Source organism: Pyxicephalus adspersus, chromosome Z, assembly GCF_032062135.1.
Source record: "Pyxicephalus adspersus chromosome Z, UCB_Pads_2.0, whole genome shotgun sequence".
Taxonomy (NCBI): Eukaryota; Metazoa; Chordata; class Amphibia; order Anura; family Pyxicephalidae; genus Pyxicephalus; species Pyxicephalus adspersus.
This window is the reverse complement of record NC_092871.1, coordinates 54,717,430-54,737,278: the sequence shown is the minus strand read 5'-3', so window position 1 is coordinate 54,737,278 and position 19,849 is coordinate 54,717,430. Positions and strand designations below refer to the sequence as shown.

At 41.1% G+C, this 19,849-nt stretch overlaps 1 protein-coding gene across 2 annotated transcripts in view; it reads right to left on the bottom strand.

Moving 5' to 3' along the window:
- SYN1 (synapsin I) overlaps positions 1-18,554 on the bottom strand; it is a 96,419-nt gene extending 77,865 nt beyond the window's left edge. Inside the window, exons 1-2 of one of the 2 annotated variants that reach the window (XR_011923381.1) lie at positions 17,858-18,552; positions 1,994-2,051 (exon numbers count right to left, since the gene is read on the bottom strand). Coding sequence is in view for 1 of the 2 variants with exons in the window: in XM_072430347.1 (XP_072286448.1) it covers positions 1,994-2,051; positions 17,858-18,177 (378 nt within the window). In the remaining variant the exon portion in view is untranslated. Of the gene's footprint in view, positions 1-1,993; positions 2,052-17,857 lie in introns of both variants that reach the window. The other variant, XM_072430347.1, reaches the window with a different exon arrangement.
- Between the last annotated feature and the right edge of the window lie 1,295 nt (positions 18,555-19,849).

Here is a 19,849-nt window from a genome sequence, read left to right as displayed (position 1 = left end):
GTTAGTCACAGATGTTCCCCACTTGTACCTATATTTTTGGTTTCTTACATCTCCCCATTCCCCAATTGAAGTTCAGAATGTTAGATAAGTGGACAGGAATGTGTAACCGGGCAGGGAAACCCATTTTGATGGGCAGAGTGTTTTATGTTCTAATGATGCTGTAGTAATGAGATTGTAAGGGGAGAATGTGCCCGCCACTTGCACCTATACTTTCAGTTTTGTACCCCCACCCTCAGAGAAATTGGTGTCCAAAGAAGAGAAGCAGGCAGTAGTTTCATAGGTATAGATTTGTGACAGGTAGGTATATTTTTAGGGGCCCCACCCCAATGCTACATTTCAAAGGCAGAAATCTGAGCTTGTGCTATGAGATGGGGGCGGGGCTGCCTATGTCTCCTTCACATGAAGGCTGCACAGGATGACACAGAGCACAGAGCAGCCTGAGATCCGTGCATCCGAGGATGAGAGCTGCCGAGAGCTGGGCGGGGTATTCAAATCAGCCGGGTGGAGCAACCGGCTAAAAACCTCTGGGGAGAACTATGCAGACGCATTATGTGCAAGGGGTTATAATAGTGGGGCCTTCGAGGACCAGTAACCAGGGGGGGTGTTTTAGGAAAAGGATGTTTTTAATAATGTATTGTTTACAGGTATTTGGTATTATTTGTTTTAAGTTGTTATTATTTGTTGATTATGTGTTTATATTTTTATTTATTAAAAAAGTTAAATTTTTAAGTTATTTGTTAATAAACGGCCCAAAGGGGCCATTTAACCAAGTTGTGGTTTCAGTGTGTGTTTGGGTTAAAGGGGTGGGGTGGGGGGAGGTGGGAGTGGGGCACGGCCTGTGGGAACTCAGCCCTATCACAGTCATGCCACAGGACAGAATAGTGATGTAGGAGTCAGTGGGTACAAGGGGTGATTTAGAGGTTGACACTCCCAGAAGTTTTAGTTTGAGATTTTAATGAATGACTTTCCCTTATTACAATGGTGTTGAAAATGAGAATGGAATTTGCAGGGACATCTTTTATTATATATAGTAGATCTAAATTCCTGGGTCACTTTAAAGTAACCTGATTAAAGGCAGTAATTTACTGCCCACACTCTCCTAAAAATCACCCTAAAAACAGATAGCAAAACTTTCCAATCTAGAAAAAAACTTCTTAATGCAAGTAAAAACCTTATTACAATGCTGTTATTTCTTAGGTATGCTTCAGTCTGTTTTGTAGGATATTGCATCCTTTGTTTTTTATTATCCTTGTAGGGGCTTGTTCATATGAATGGTTGTGAAATGGTGCAGTTTCTGCTTTACAAATACAGGTAAACTCAGCCACCTCCATCTGCTTTGGTTCGTCTTCATGGTAGTGGGGGAACAGTTGACAGGCACAGGCACTTGTTTAAGCAGTGTGTTGGATAGACTGACTTCAGGTCTGCAGCTGGTAGGCTGCATGACAATCTAGTACAGGGGTGGGCAAACTTTTTGACTCAGGGGCCACAATGGGTTCCAAAGTTTGACTGGGGCCGGACCAGGATCAGATGGATGGAGTGCTGAGACAGTGTCACTAAACGTGATGTCATGTTGAAATAACCCCGCCCACTCTCCCATCGCAGATCTGAGCCTGTGATGGGAGAGTGGGCGGGTTGTTCTTCCCCAAAGCCCGGGATTTGTACAGGGGATTTGTAAAGGAGACATGGCCTGCGGATCGACTTCAGCGGAGCCGCTGAAGTAGAAAGAGAGCTCAACGGGCCAAGTAAAAAAACCTAACGGGCCGTATATGGCCCGGGGGCCATAGTTTGCCCCTGCCTGATCTACTAACTGCTGCAAAGAGCCATTTTTTTATTTGAAACCTAAACAAAGCAAGAAAGATTATTATTAATAATATTAATAATAAACAGGATTTATATAGCACCAACATATTACCCAGCGCTGAACATTAAATAGTATACCAAATAAAGGGATAGCTCCATAAACAGATAACATGATTTGCCTTTAATTACTCACTTGCTCCACTTTGATGTCAAACTCTCCACTGATTTTCTTCCCTTTGAAAACTTTCACCCTGTCATTGGAAAAAAAACATGCTTATTCTGAATTTATTATACATGCCAAATTGGAATAACATATAACTGAAAATTACACTAAAATGTGTTGTTTATAAAAGGGACGAGATGACTGCCTGTCACGTGGGCATGTGAAATTAGGAATGTCATGAGAAATTTGCATGCCAAACTCATCAAAAAACTTATACCAGAAACTGAAATTTTAAGCAGATCCTCACTTTAGCTCTTTTATTCTCATGATTAATTTGACTCCCAAAAAGGGAAAAAGGAAGCCCCAATCAATGTCATAGTGAATACAAATCAAGTTTTTTTGCATATTCTAGGGACAATGGGCAGCCATGTAAATTACTCCTCTTTAATGAACTTTATATGGTTTTCAATCAGTCAGTCTGTCACCTACCCTAGGGTACAGATTTCTTTAAAGTATATGTAAATCCTAAATTTATTTTTCAGTATGTTTCATGTCATGTCTCTCTGTATACAGTTTTCAGAAAGCCCTCCTGGCAAAATGTCTTTAATGCATCTGGAATTTGTTTAGCCTTACTTTAACTAAAAGTTTACTTTGACTTTAAGCTCTACAGTTCTATATTCCACATTTTGCTTCTGTTTGCATCAATCTTCTTTTCTTCGTTTTTAAGCTCAGGTCTAAGTGTAAATGCCCCTTACCAACCTTACAAGATCATTTTGTGCCTATAACTATAGGGTTATGTAAACCAGCTGCCCTATCTGCAGCCCATATGCCTAGCCTCTTGCATGAAAACTCCACTTTATAATCAGATCAGTGACTAAAGGTGCGTACACACTTCCAATTTTTATCGTTCAAAACGAACGATCGATTGGGCAAAAAATTGTTCGTAAAAAAGTAACTAACGACGCCGACGAACGAGGAAAGTCGTTGGAAACGAACGACCGGACCGGCGGATCGGATTGGACGACGATCGTTGAACATCGTTCGTGTGTACGGTCGTTCGTTGATCGTCCATGGTCAGAGCATGCGTGATGAACGGACGTTCGTTCACTTTCCTGTCGTGCACATAGTTCCTCTATCGCTCAAACGATCGTATCTATTGTGTGTACAATATCTACGAACGATCGTGTCGTTATCTCTATGTGCAGGATCGGTGCTATACGATCGTTCATAGATATCGTGCAGGATCGTTCGTCGTTCGTTTTCCAACGATAATAATTGGAAGTGTGTACGTAGCTTTAGAGGCTGTGAGTTATAGCCTGAGTTGGCCAAGGATTTACAGCAGAATTTTGTTAGTTCTTCTGAAAGCATTGTTGGTTCGGTAATTGGTGGACACTAAGCAGAACATACAGGTTTTTTTTTTCTATAATGATCTACTGGCTTAGTACGAATGAATAAAACATAAAAAAACATGTGTCATGAACAATCTCTTCTAATAAGAAAGAAGTAAAAGATTATGCCTGACTGACATCCCTGCCAAGAAGTGAATATGAGAATAAGCCACATTACATTAAAATAGCATGTTTGCTAATAATATTCATTCACAGGTGCTAAGGGAGCTAGGAAATATTACTGACAAACAATTGCTTGTTGTTTTTCTCAAAGCCGGCAAGGGAGGAAGTTCCAGAATCCAAAGTGGATGGTCAAATAATGCTTACTTCACCTTTTAGGTACCAAAATGTATGTATGACTTTGATTGTTCTTGTTATTTTTAGTTTCCAACAATTTTCAATTCAAACTGGTGAATTCACACATTTATTAATTGGGCAATGCCTATTTGGTTTTTTTGTTTTTTTCTTTTGCTGACTTCCCCTTTCCAATTATTATAGCTATAGCTGTTCAAATCATTACTGATTTCAAATCAAGGCAGTTGTGTTTACTCCATGCAGCGAGCCCCTAAGAAATTGACCTGAACTCAGAAATTAAAGATTTGCTAGGTTACATATACAACATATTTATTGTACCTAAGAGGTAAATAGAGTCCCTGAAATTTGAAACAATTTTTTCTGATGCCACTACTGTGCTGCTCACAGTTCTCCTTACTGAAGAAAAAACTAACTGGGGACACGCAGTACAAGGATCTCCCTGATTCCGCTTTTTTAATTCTTTAAACTTCCTTGACCTTGCTTTGGTAATACCCTACCAGTCATCCAACGATTTGTTATCACATGACAAAGCTACACTCTGCTCCTCCACCCAGATGGCTACATAACAGTGTTGAACAAGGCACTGTGAGTTGGCAATAAAGTCAGCTGCAGGGAGCCTACAGGCACGTCAGTTATTTGTGTTCGGTTTGCCTTTTTACTTGTAGAACACCTCTCTTAAACTAATGTAGTAAGAAGCACCAGTTTAACACTGATAATGAGAGATACCGTGTTGGACAATTTCTTAGTTTTAATTTGAAAATCCAGCTAAAACATTTTTCTTTGATTGGAATTAGGAAGGAATAGAACTGCTAACATGTTATAATTACTGCATCTTTATTGGAAAGGTTTTACCTAACGTCTGGTTGGGTCATTAGGCCATTGGATAAAGTTTCTCAAAACAGGCAGGGAAGGATCAGATCAAATGTGACAAAATAAATGAGCAGCAAACATTGGCTACATATTGGCATTCATTACAGTATAGGGGCAATAAACAGGCAATTGTTAAAATATGTGGGAAACAAACAAGCATTCATGACTAATTCACTAGAAGTTAATAGGCGGTCATAGAAATTTGTGTACAGCAGGCAGTGTTGGCAATTTATAGGCAATAAACCCGCAATCATGACATCATACAGGCAGCACATGGGTATTCAGGACACAATTGGAGAAGTAAACAGGAAATAGAGCAACACACAGGCTAAAGGAAGGGCCAATAACTGGAGCACATCATTCCTCACCTCTTACAGTAAAAGATTTCTGCAAGTAGATAAACCATGTTTTCTCCAAGACAGCCCTATCTCTAAAGTAAACAGCTTTCCAAGCATTCCATTCTGCAGCCAAGCTATATAAAGCATTATAGCATTACCTCCTGTCACACCTTTTTTCTATTCATTTTTCTCCTGGTTATGTCTATAGTAGTACTATACAATAATGTGATATACAATTCTTTTAATTTTAAATAGAACTGTCAAAATATTTAATCAGAGACAAGGTGCCAATTCATGCTTCTAATTTCAGCAAAGATTTCCAGATGTCAGCAAAGTATATCTAGGGTTCCCTTACTGCTTCCATCCCCCATACTATCACTCTCTGTGCACCAAAATCCAAACATTCACTTCATGACACTTCATTAGGAGACTAAAGCTACGTACACACTTCCAATTATTATCGTCGGAAAACGAACGACGAACGTTCCTGCACGATATATATGAACGATCGTATAGCACCGATCCTGCACATAGAGGTAACGACACGATCGTTCATAGATATTGTACACACAATAGATACGATCGTTTAAGCGATAGAGGAACTATGTGCACGACAGGAAAGTGAACGGACGTTCGTTCATCACGCATGCTCTGAACATGAACGATCAACGAACGACCGTACACACGAACGATGTTCAACGATCGTCGCCCAATCCGATCCGCCGGTCCGGTCGTTCGTTTCCAACAATTTTCCTCGTTCGTCGGCGTCGTTGGTTACTTTTTTACCAACGATTTTTTGCCCAATCGATCGTTCGTCGTTCGATTGGAACGATAAAAATTGGAAGTGTGTACGCACCTTAATCTCATGGAAGAAGGCAGATGGGGCATAAATGTGGCAGTCACTTCAGCCAGACCATATGCAGTTAAGAAAAACTGACAATGCAATTCACTGAGGCAGGCTCTTTTTCTACAAGCTTCCAGCTTTTCCTCTTTTACAAACAAATGACCCACTTGTACAAGATGCATACTGAAAAACTGTATTGAAGGGGAAATCAACAGTAATGAGAATCCATGGATACCCACTGGGTATTCTTTAAACTACAGTGTAAAGAACAGTGACATTCTATACCCTACAACAAGCAACCATTCACATTTCACTTTTAGTCAGTATCGAACAATCAGAATATAAATTCTGCTCTTCTGCTATCGTTTCTGTGCATTTGTATACTGAGAGCTCAACTGTAGGGTGATCTAATAAACACCAATGAATGTAGTTACGTATGGAAAGAAAATGCATGTTGTAAATGCACCTAACCAAATCTTCTCAATTTGACTTTAGCCATTTGTTGTCCAGCAGGGCTGGGAGAGGGATATCAGCACTAAAGGCCAATTGGGTGCCCTGCATAAGCATGCATTGAAAGAAAAATAATAACAGAATGTGAGAGCAGAAAGAGGACCTCACAAGTTTGTTGCTGCTGCTTCACTGTCCTATCATAGGATGAACTTTTGGACTTTTTGTTCTTTTGATAGCTCCTTTCTAACATATCCATTGAGGGTTAGACCAGATAAACATATATACCTTGCTCTGGCAGCTGGCACTTCTCCTTAACCCAATGTGAACTGTTGATCTAACTCCCTGCATCTTCAGTATAACAAGCTGTTCCTGACTACAGGATTACAATCAATGGCGTCCGTGTTTCTCCTCGTCGAGGCATGTTTCGTTTTCCACTGGCACACAAGAATTGCAGGCTTTAAGCCTATTTATTCTTGCGCGTTATCTTCTCCCTGCTCTCTGCTCAATGTGAATCACGGCCCATAATTCCAGTGTGAATGGCACTGCTGTCTTTTATCTCTGCAGCACATCTTTCTGGAATGAGGAGGCGAGACTGTGAAATTACTTTTTCTTTCCGTGAAAACATACTGGATTCAGCGTGATGTATATGGGCTGACACACATATGTGTGTGTGACGAGGAGAGGGGCGCAGATACTGAGATACTGTCACTGGTGATGAGGAAAAAGGAGAGAGGAGGATGGAGGGGAAAGCAGCGTGATGCTTTGAGCTGGACCAGGATTCAGAGCAGAAGGTTGCTGCTGAGAATCAGTGAAGGTAGATGAGCAAAAGATGGAACAAAGTAAATATTTACATAATGAAACTGTGATGAGCACAGTTTGTATCAAAAATGTTTTTAACTCCAGTGTTATGAAATTTTTTTCAGCATATGGAAATTTTATGAGGCTCTTAGACAATACTGATTAGATCTGAACTAGGTAAAAATGTTGGTAAAAAGGTGTGAAAAAGGCCTACAGTTAACTCAATTTGCATCAAGTAACGTAATATATTACTTATATAACTGAATTATTTTTTTAAAAAATAAATATTAAAATAAAATCTTAAGTTCTATCAAGGCTTTCAAGACACTAATAACATTTTCCAAGCAAGTCAGCAGTCACAACCCTTAGAGAGTATTCATTAAACTCTAAAGCTGGAGCAATGGTTAGATGCTGGCTGCCATAGGTTACAGGCTCTGCTTCCTTGAACTACAGAGTGACTGTATTTAACTTCTATTTTTAACCCCTCCAAGTCTCTTTATGCTAAGTGAAAACAGTTCAATCACTTTGACCCTAAATAGTTTTGATTTTGCAGCTCTTTAGCAGGAATGCAGATCACACTACCTATTGTAATTATAACCGTGAGAATCTATAAAACCAATGTAATAAAAAGAAAAAAACAGTATGTTTATAAAGATGCCAACCAAAATTTCCTTCAGGTAAACGTTAGAACAATGATACCAAAGCATTCACACTGACACCAGACTATATGTTAAATATATACACAAAATACTGAAATGAGCAGGAATACAAATGCTCCCTGAAGAGCCCAAGAAAGGCTTACTCTGTGCTTTCACCACAAACTATTCTTGCAAGCTGATCCCTTTCATAGTTTTATAATTCCATCCTCTAGAGCTGAAAAACAGCAGAGCAATCGTGCATGCAAAATCGCAGCTCTGGTTCTGTTCAGTAATGAGAATCTTTTACCAGAGAAAGAAAAGTAAATGGGCAGTGTGCTTCCATGGCAAAGACATGTCAATGTGTCCTGGTATATACCTGTGTGCACCTTGATCACCTAAGCAATCGAGAATGAATGGGATGGCAAAGCCTCCAGAGATACCTGTTACGCATCTTGGGAGGCTCTTGGGTGCTTCTTCTGTACATGCCTGAGCATCTTGGGCATGCGCAGAAGGAGCCTTTTCCTGAAAATGGAAAAAAAATTGACGATTCTACGCATGCGCAGTGAGATCGGCCATTTTTTTCCCCATCTACGTCACCTGATCTCGCGCCTGGGTTGGGTGATGTTGGAAGAAGAACCAGGAAAAAGAGGAGACGATGGCACCGCCCGAAAGATGGATGCCGGGACGATGCAGTACCCAATGGAAGAAACCTCCGGTCAGATCGACTGCCCTGCGAGATTAAAGGTAAGTGAATTTTGATTGTTTTGGGGGACTTTTGAGTTCAGTTCCTCTTTAGGTAACGAGTAAACTATCTTTTGTAAATAGTCTCAGACTCTGTCTATCCATGGTCCCTTTAAACCAAGTCCAACATGTAGCACTTTGTAGCCATGGTTATTTTTACATTCATGTATCCCTTCAACCAGCCACTGTGCCCACATCATACCCATGTCATTCAGTGCAACATCTGCCACTGATACCAGAGAGACAGGGTCCTTTTAATGCATTTCTCAATGCAACAAAACATATACCATCTCTTTCTCTAAATATTGTGCCTAAATACACATGCACCATATTAGTGTGTGCTGGTATAGTGTAAAATGTTTTTCCCCTCTATTTTTAACCTTTGTTTTCTTTTACTTAAAAAAATAGTCCAGGTGGAAACACTCAGACAGCATGTTTGAGTACGGTATATATTGCATTCCTATGCAAGAGGAAAAATAGATGCTGCAACTGCTGTCTGACATTACCAAATGGCCATACAGCATATAATGTTTAGTATATGTAACGACAGATAGGACTGTCAGAGACAACAGAAATGTACAATGATGCTCATAAACTGTGCACATACTGCAGGATTGGTTGAAGACATGAGACATGCTGCAGAAAGCAGAAAAATGATAGACACGTGACATGGGGCAATTAGAGATTACTGTTATTACTGCTTTACAAATCAATGCACCCACACTCCTACCACTAACTCCTGCAGTCCAATAGTACACAAGAACCAAATGGCTGCATGTGGCCCTATTCTGATGGTTAAGGGTCCCATTACGTATACAGAACTGACTGCCCCCATAAAGCATAGAGCATAAACAAAATTTAACTGGTCCATATAAATAATACTCAATCCTATGTAACCACTACTTTAATTCAAGCATTAAAGTGCAATTTAAAATCTGACAATATTTCCTATCTCTTTGCTTGTAGCTTTCTATCACAGCTGATAAACAATGTACGGTCATCTGATGACACAAATATATATATAATATATATATTATATATATTAAAACCAGGATGAACTATATCACATGCATCTGTTTCCTAGGTTAACAGCAGCTCCAGCTAGACCTTTTATCTTTAATATTTTTTTTTATTTATGGATAAAATTAGGGAGGGCTAGGGCTCATTTGCCTGATTTTGTATTGCAGTGTCCACTTTGGGAAGTTTTCTCCTCACTGCCTGTCCTGATGACACTCGGGTGTGTCAAGATATCACTAGAAAACTACAATAGACACAGACTAAAAAGCAAAATCAATCTGATAGGGATTCTATTTTTTCACAACTAACAAAGAATTTAGTTTTTTTGGTAAAATTGCAGAAATCATTCTTGCCCCATTGAATGCATTAAAGTGTAAATTCACCAGAGGTGGTCAACTTTGTAAACATTGAGGTCTCAATTGCAGCTCCTGACATGTCTGGAGGACCAGACAATGATATACTTTTTTGTAATTTTTCATGACCAGTATATTGTATTGAAAACTGTCAGGAAAAAAAAATAATATGTTTGTAAAAAACATTCTTGTAATGTTAAGATTGTAATATTTATCAGAAAATAACAGGTTAGCAACATTTTTCGCAGGTTTCGAATCACTATGCAAGTGTTTGATGCTAACACAAACACTCAACCATCTAGAACACCATCTTATTTGTTAAGATTTAGTGATTAATACAAAAGATATAATATTTTGCTTGTACTAGTTCAGTGAATACTATATTATGCCAACAAGCAACATTGCAGGAACAAATTTAATGTATTAAAGATATATAAATGGACATAATTAGACAATAATAGTAAAGTATAGCAGCATTTTATTGCTGTAGTGGGAGGGGGAGGTTTGCTATTTTTGTCCATTTGCCCCAGTCTTTGAACTAACAGGAAGTCCTGTGATGTCATGTGTGCATAGATTGTGTTAACAGTCTATGTTCCAAAATCATGAGCAGAAGCCCAACAACTGTTCTTTTTAGTGTTAGTCCTGCACCATAATTGAGTCTATATTGGCTCTTGGAGCTGCTGGCATGCATAGTACATCCCATTGTACTGTACACCTGATTAGAAGCTGACCACTAGAAGGTCTCATGCTGGGCACCAGCCAAATAGTCACTGCCAAGCTTGATAACATGCCAGCTTCTTATACCTCTTGAGTGTTTCAGAAGCAACATATCTCCACCAGAATTACCAGTCCTGGCCAACTCAGATTGCCTTTCCAATGATGATGTTACAATCCCCTTAAAATTTGTCTATTATGTTCAGAATACAACTAAGTGGATGTTTTTAACCAAATGTAGCCAGGCCAAATATTAGAAGACATAACATCTGTGAATAATCTGGATATTTAGAAAATTCCAAACCCATAGAAGATGCACAAATGTGGCTGTATGAATGCGTCTTACACACTAGAAGTTTAATTCTGAGCAGATATCTAGCAGCCTTATAATGTCAATATGTCATGTAAATACATGACAATGAAATAGAGGAACTGTACATGGACATTCCTTCCTTTTGGCATCATGCCATGGCTGAGCAGAACTGAATCAATAACAGAAAATAACTTCTACTCCCATGAACCAATGGGAGCTTGTCTTTTCATTCTTCAGTTCTAATAAATAGTTCCAATTTTTCCATGCAGCTTGTTTCATTAACATCCAGTTCAGCGTTTTCCCCAGTCCCTTTTAGCCAGGCTCACTACCTGGCACTTTTCAGTAACCACCTGGCTGTTTTTGGGTTGGGTCACAATACAGCAGTCTACAATTTCTTCCCACCCGGCTGTGTTGTACACAAAAATTGTTTTGATCCTATATTCTCTTTTCTATCAAAGAAAATACTTGAAATCCTTGAAAACTGTTAATGTGTACAGGAATTAAACAGAAATCTCATCTGCAATTAAAAACAAGAAACTAACACAAATGAAGATAATTGATATGGAGATAATGAAGGTTTCCTTCCAATATGGTGTGGGTGGACCCTGTAGCAACTGGCACAGCCCTTGGATTTTTAATCCATGCAATTCATTTTTGAGTCATCTGGGACTGAACAGCCTGACTTGAATTGAAACTGTCAAGTCCACCAAACTGTGTAAAATACCATTAATGGTAAAGGAACTGCTTCTGTCTACAAAAGAGTTATACAAACATCCTACACCTATGGCCAAGAACATTAGATATTCTTAAGGCATGACAAGTCTTTTTTTACTACTCTACTTGGGATTTCAGCACAGCAAAGGCTGTGTATTGTTATCTCACTACAGTAAGTTGGAAGCTCAGTGGATCTAAGAATCAACAACAACCTGTGATAGGAATGCACTCCTTACAGCAAACAGACCATATAAAAGATGAAGTCACTATGCTACCTTGAGCTGTCTGTCCCTGAAACTTTGACTTCCAAACATGCTGTTACACTGCTTTAACAATAAAGAAAGAATCCTGTACTTTGGAGTGTTGTTTACTTTATCTTCTGTTTTCAAGAATCAACATGAGATTCACTGAATATTTGTGAATTTGCCCAAACATAGGCAATCGGCCTATGCTGACAACCTAACAAATATTTACCTAATAAAAAAATAAAAAAAAGGTAAGGTTGCAGATATTTTCCCACAGATTTGTTAGAAAAACTTTTTACCAACGAATAAACATAAGTTTGTTTTGATTTTTTTTTCAACCCAATTTTCTCAAACGTAGTTGAGGAAAAGAGAGAAAGAAAGAGGTTTGAGATTCTGGGTAATTCTTTGAAAATAAATGCCTGTATTCAAACTTTTTTACATTGATAACAAATGGTAGTACATGAAGATACAGTATTTCCCACTATCCTGTTAGACAGGGGTTCAGCATACTATACATGCAGACAACTATTACAAAGTTTTTAACGTCACACAAAAGGTTTTTTGTGACCATATCGTATTGCGTGCTAATCCGACGCGTTTCGCCACTGTGGGCTTTCTCAGGGATAGGTATTTTAGCGTACTAATTGGTCTGTGTGTACATCTAAAAATACAGGGTGTGAGAGATACAAAACAATTTTCAACAATATGCATATAAGAATAAGTCTATGATCATATATTCACTAATATTCATGGATAAACAGTGTATAAACAGTCAGTTCGCTACAAATGCCAGTCATACAAGGAGGCTACAAGGAGTCTCAGGAGACCACAGACAGGCAGATATGGCTTCACTTTTGGCAGTCATCTTTTTCAAATATATAACAGTCAATGAGCAGTTATGTCTCTCAGAAGAGAACAGATGTTACTGTCAGTGTAGCCCTACCTAAAGAATATTATTGTTTTGCTCACCTATGGAAGAAAAGTATCAAGACAAGTATAGAATACAAATTCTAGAATTATATTCGAATGATAGGCACATGGAAGGTATGTACATTTTTTTTTGGGGGGGAAGGGGGGGCTTAGTAAAAAGCAGAATTAGATGGCTTAGATCTTGACATAACATTTCCAACGTGGAGCTTGTTACTGCAACACAACAAAATACCTTCTAGAAAGATAATATTTGCACAGAATTAGGCATACTTCCCTTCTGCCCATGTGACAACATTCAGGCGTAGATAATAGATCTTCAGACACTGCAAGGCAGATTTTTTTAACACAGGGGTTCAACAATCAATTGCACATTTATAGGAGTAGGTAGTGAGGAAGTGTTTGCTGGGTAGCAGCAGACTATCAAGAAGTTCTAATTATGTAGTACCAGATAGTTCTGACTATGTAGAACCAGGAATACAAGGAGTGCAGACTAGGTAGAAGCAGCTGGGTTCTATGTAGAACTAGGTAGTAATGGCATTCTGCTTACATGGGAACAGGCAGCCATGGAGTACTTTTAAGAAGGAAAAAAAAATCTAAATACATGGGAGCAGCCAGGCGGGAGTTTTAATTACATAGAAGCAGGTAGTCAGGGAGTACTGACTAGTTTGGAGCAGGCTGATGGGAAGTCCTGAGTGCTGACAAAGAAAAGAGGCAGCCAAGGAGTTCTGAATATGGAAGAGGGGGCAGCCAGGGGTGCTGACTAGATAGAAGCAGGCAACAGGGAAGTCTTGATTACTTAGGGAGAGGCAAGCAGGAAATGGTGACTGGGTAGGATCAGGCAGCCAAGAAGTTCTAAACATGTAGAAGCAGGCAGACTAGGAGGCGACTAGAAACAGTCATTGGAGGTCTTAAACTGATTTATTCTAACCATATTCAGATTGTCCTACATATGTTCTATGGCACTGACCTCGCCATGCCCTTTCTCCAGGCAGTCCAAGTCCTCCCGGTGCTTTTACTATTAACAGAATAAGTTGTATTTGTTTCCTAGTCTAATTCCCATGTCAGCTCTGATATTCGCCAATAATTTCACCTGCTATATGTATAAAGCTCATTGTGGTTGACTATTTATAGAAGATCTAAAGATGCCCACACACCTTCCAGTCATTAAACTATTTCTTCTGTTTTATCCTGATGCAGTGTGAATGTTTTACAGGACCACAAGGATATTGATTTGACGAGCGGATAGCTTGGCTGAGCTGATATATACCCAGCGTGTGCTTGTCTGATTATTCATGACTCATTATCAGAGCAGGCACGTGTCTGATGACTGAGATTTCATAGCGTATGACCCAGTATGTGGAAAAAAAGAATGGAAGCTGACAACACACCTTATAATTGGATCACAATTTCTAAACTGTGATTTTTGTGTTTTCCTTGTTGTACATCCAGACATGCATTTTTATATCTTATTTATACTCCTTTGTTTACCTATTTCCCACCTACACACTACAAAATGTAATTTATAATTTTTACATTATTATTCCTTTCTGAAAATTGTTATTTTGGATGACTGCACCTTGTTTAGGCAGAAAGAACAGGAAATCTTCCACTTCATTCCATATGATCCAACCAAAAGTTTGGCCTAATACAGACACCTTGACAAAACACCAATGCCTCAAAATCAACAAATAACATGGAAACAGAGACTAGATTGTGTAGGCTGCATTACAATCAAGTGTTCTTGTTGTGAAGGCCACAAGGTCAAATCTTGTACAGTAAGATATTCCTCTCCAGGGCACTATATTGTCCATCTGACTGCACAGAATTTGTAGCACGCTGGAGAATCTATGGATTACTATAATGCATTGTCACAACACCCTGTGTACAGTCACCATTACCTTGGGGGTAAAGGTCACCAAACATTGATGTACGTCATACAAATGATGCTTTAATCAAATATTTCTTTGCAGCAATCCTCTTAAAATGGTTATCCCACCTTTAACCAATATTTCAGATTTTATCAATTCTTTCGCTGTGATCCATGCATGTTGTGCAAACTTGTAAGGTGCCATGGCTCCCACCCACCTCTAAAAATGCTACCTGCATCCACACTTTCTGTCCAATGACAAAATGTACAGAAAGGTTAGTCAGAGTGAACTTAAAACTCTTAACAATTTTGGGTAGACTGGCCCTTTATTAAAACCATGATGATGTGTGATGAAGTGCAATAACCTATACCAACCAATCCAATTTCGCCTATTACACGTTTAAAACAATCAAAGTAACTAAGACAGAAATGTTTAAACCTGATAAAAGAAAAAAAAGCTGTCCCTCACATTACTTAATGACACATCACTATATATATATATATATATATATATATATATATATATATATATATATATATATATATATATAAGCATTCCAGGTTTAGCATCATTAAAGCCATTTGCTCTGAGCCCAAGCTGTCACGGACTGCCCAGACTGTGACTAGACAGTAATGGAAAAGCAGCACACTGATGATGCCATCTTTCTTTGCTTTCTCTTCCTATCAGCATGGCCCCTTTTCAGCAAATACACTGACTTGATCATTGTGTTGCTTCTTGCTCTTCCACTCTGAGCTATGCTGTACAGGTAATGGAGTGAGCAGAAACTTGGTAAAATTCAGGTACATACATTGTATGCATTGAAATATTATTTTATGGTGTATTAAAGATAACAGAGCTTCAATGAGTTCTATCATTTTATTTTTACTGAAAACAGTGTAACTGGCTTCCTGCGCTACAACGTAGCTATACATTATTCACTAACGGAATAGTACAATATCCCCAAGCAACTCATCTTTATTATTCTCTCTGCTTGTAGCCAAAAATCTGATTGGTTGCTAAAGTTTACTGCTTACTGCATATTAAAATAACTCTTAGCATTGATCATAATAAAGTTTACTTTTTAAATGTGTTTTTCAGTATATTCCTTCACTTATAAATACTACAATATGCACCATCGTGTAATATACTGGCATTATCCAAATAATAACATGATAAAGCAAAAATAACAATAAAAATACAATTCTATCTTCTTACACCTTTACTGGTTCTATAAAATGTTTTATACTTCATTAGTCCCCAGTTTGCTTGCCAATGTAGCTCTTTATTCCAGCCATCCTTTCAGAATTCCAGCCCTTCTTGCCAATGTTCTAAATCTCCCATCCATCAAAGCCTGCTCCCTTTTCTGTACATCTTCAATTCCCCCATATTGCTGACCTTTAACCACCCATTAATCAGCCTATGTTCCTTTTTCTCCAAGAGTCTATTGATCCTAATGTGACATCATTCCTTCCCACTAGTCATGTGTATCTTTCACATCTACATTCTTCTATGCTTGTTCAGTCCTCTTTCATCTGAACCCGCTGTTCTGTATCCTACACAATCTCATTTCCCCTCCCCCAACTGACCGCAAACCACAACCAGCTCTGCATGGTGTGCTTATATTCCATCCTTAGTCTATACCTTACTACTCCTTCTCGGTGCCTGCCCAGCCTTTACTATTCCTCTCCCCCCTTTGCCAGTCCTTGTCATTCCCCAATTTATTCTCCTTCTCCATACCAGATTCTCTGCTATCCTGCTGTAAAGGACACTACCTACATATTCTTACTTCCAGCCATTCTTCCCTTGTTCCTGGTTCCTAATATTTCAACACATCTTCAGCTAAATTCTATCATCTTATATCCCCATACATCACCTACCAGACCCTGTGATCTACCCTGCACCCAGTTCCTGCTATCCTTCTATGCTATCCTATACACTTATCCTCCATACACCAGTCCCTGGCACCCTCACAGATCTTATGCCATTCTCCACCACCCTTCATAGGCCAGAACATGCTACCAATCCTCATCCTACCAACCTCCTTATCTCTAAAACAGCCTCCTGAGTGCCAGTCCATAATTATCTTTTGTGTGCCAGTCAATACTACCCTCCAGTATGCCAGTCTGTACTAGCCCTCTGTGTTCCAATTAATTCTACCCAGTCATGTGCCAATCCATACTGCCCTCCTGTGTGTCAGTCCAGTCTGCCTCTGACCCCTTGTGGCTAGTCCTTATACATTCCTCTTTCGCCCTGTTCCATTGACTGGCATCCCCACAGCTACTCTCTTTGATCCTACCCTAATCCCTTTATCTATTACCCTTATGTGTCCCCTAGCCTTATTTCTACCAAGTCCCTTTTAGCTTCCTTATGCTAATCCCTATCATCCATATTTTCATTCTTTATCATCCCTATTCCCATCCCTTTATTTCACAGGGTGCCAGACTATATCTGTTTATTACTATCTTTATTCCACCTTTGCAGGTCCCTGTCACCCTTATCACCATCCTAATCCCTATCACAATATGCCCTTTGCCAGCCCTCTATATGCTTATGCCAGCTTTATTATTTTCCCTGTGTCATCCCTTTAATCCTTATCCCTCCCTTGTGCCAGTTCCTATCATCCTTATCCTTCCCTTGTGCCAGTCCCTATCATCCCTATACCTCCCCTGTGCCCGGGCTTCATCATCCGTATCCCTCCAGTGACAGTCCCTATCATTCTTATCCCTTCCTTGTGCCAGTCCCTATCATCCGTATACCTTCCCCTGTGCCAGTCCCTATCATCCTTATCCCTCCCCTGTGCCAAGACTCCATCATCCTTATCCCTCCCCTGTGCCAGTCCCTATCATCCTTATCCCTCCCTGTGCCCAGACTCCAACATCCTTACCCCCCCCCTCGTGCCCAGACTCCATCATCCTTACCCCTCCCCTGTGCCCAGACTCCATCATCCTTGTCCCTCTCCTCTACCAGCCCCCACCATACTTGTCCCACCTCTGTGCCCAGACTTCATTATCCCTATCCTTCCCTTGTGCCAATCCCCATAATTTTTATCCTTATCCTTTCCCTGTGCCAATTTCCACCATCATTAGCCTTCTCTTTGTGCTATATTTTATCATCCCTACCCCTATATCCTCCCCATCCCAGCTCCTTATCCCCATTTTTTGACATTGCAAGTCCTTATCATTCTTCCTGCACTAGTCCTTGACATCATTATCCGCCTTCCTATACTCCTCCAATGCCATTCCCTATCATTGGAATTCTCATCCTTCTCATCCCCCAGTACCAGCCCGAATCCTTCCCCCATGATCCCTCCTCCCTGTATGTCGGTCCCAGGGTTCTCCTATACCCCCATTGCTCTCACCAGTCAGTATGCGGTTCGTCAATGACCAGCAGTAGTTTGGCCCCCCTGGACGCCGCCCCGGAGACCCCCCCGGCTGCAGTGGAGACCTGCTCGCTGAGGGCGGCTGTGGTCTGCTTGACAGCATTGGAAAGAGAGGAGAAGAAGCCCCCTCCTCCCCCACCTCCTCCGCTGGGTTCCGGGGACACGGCTGGGGGTCCCGGGGAGACTGAGGCGGGCGGCGGGGCGGGGGGATCTGGTCGCTGCAGGTCGCTCATGTAGCCATTTGGCAGGTTGGCCATGAAGTTGCTGTCCGACAGGCGTCGCCTTAAGTAATTCATCATGAGGCCGGTTCGGTTCCGCTGGTACCAGGAACAGGCAGAGCCACTGGCAGGGCTGTGGAACCCGAGAACGGGTTACGGCAGACCTGAGAACGGTCTGTATGTGCGGCCACTCCACAGGCTGCTCCTTTATCTGTCTCCTCGGCGACCGAGAGAGCTCAGCATCTTTCCCCTCCTCCTCTCCTCTTCTCTTGGTTTTTCCTGCGCGTTTCACAACCTTTACCCCCCGCGAAGAAGATTAGAGCGCTCCGCCGACCGCAGAGACTACAAGGACCTGGAGCGTACTATGTCAAAAAGAGGGGAACAAGGGCGGTGCGGGTGAATCTTCCGCATCATGGGTCCCCCTGTGATGTTGCAGAATAGAGCGAGCTGGTACCCAGAGGAAGCGGAGATCAGATGCAGGTGCCTAGATAAGGGAGTCGACTACATAACCGGAGGGGAGGGTAACAATATCATATAGGCAGCCTGAGAAATGGAGGGCAGGGCAACTACATCATATAGGGGCAGCCTGAGAGATGGAGGGGAGGGCAACAATATCATACAGGCAGCCTGAGAGATGGAGGGGAGGGCAACAACATCATATAATATCAGCCTGAGAGTTGGAGTGGAGGGCAACAATATCATATAGGCAGCCTGAGAGATGGAGGGGAGGGCAACAATATCATACAGGCAGCCTGAGAGATGGAGGGGAGGGCAACAACATCATATAGGCAGCCCGAGAGATGGAGAGGAGGGCAACAACATCAAATAGGCAGCTTGAGAGATGGAGGGGAGGGCAACATCATAATTTATGCAGCCTGAGAGATGGAGGGGAGAGCAACAGCATCATATAGGGGCAGCCTGAGAGATGGAGGGGATGGCAACAATATCATATAGAGGCAACCTGAGAGATGGAGGGGAGGGCAACAGCATCATATAGGGGCAGCCTGAGAGATGGAGGAGATGGCAACAATATCATATAGGCAGCCTGAGAAATGGAGGGGAGGGCAACAACATCATAAAGGAAGCCTGAGAGATGGAGAGGAGGGCAACAGGATCATATAGGGGCAGCCTGAAGGATGGCGCGGAGGACAACAGCATCATATAGGCAGCCTGAGAGATGGAGGGGAGGGCAACAACATCATGCAGGAAGCCTAAGTGAATTAGAGGAGGCCAAAAGGATCATTTAGGGGCAGCCTGAAGGATGGCACGGAGGGCAACAACATCATATAGGCAGCCTAGGAGATGGAGGGGAGGGCAACAACATCATATAGGCAGCCTGAGAGATGGAGGGGAGGGTAACAAGATCATATTGGGGCAGCCTGATAAATGGGGGGAGGGCAACAGCATCATAAAGGCAGCCTGAGAGATGGAGGGGAGGGCAACAATATCATATTAGCAGCTTTAGAGATGGAGGGTAGAGTAACAACATCCTATAAGGATAGCCTGAGACATGAAGGGGAGGGCAACAACATATTATAGAGGCAGCCAAAAAGACGGAGGGGAGGGCGACAGCATTAGATAGGCAGCTTGGGAGATGGAGGGTAGGGCAACAATATCATATAGGGGTCAGCCTGAGAGATGGAGTGGAGGGCACCAGGATCATATAGGGGCAGCCAGAAAGATGGAGCGGAGGGCAACAGCATCATATCGGTAGCCTGAGAGATGGAGGGGAGGGCAAGAACATCATATAGGC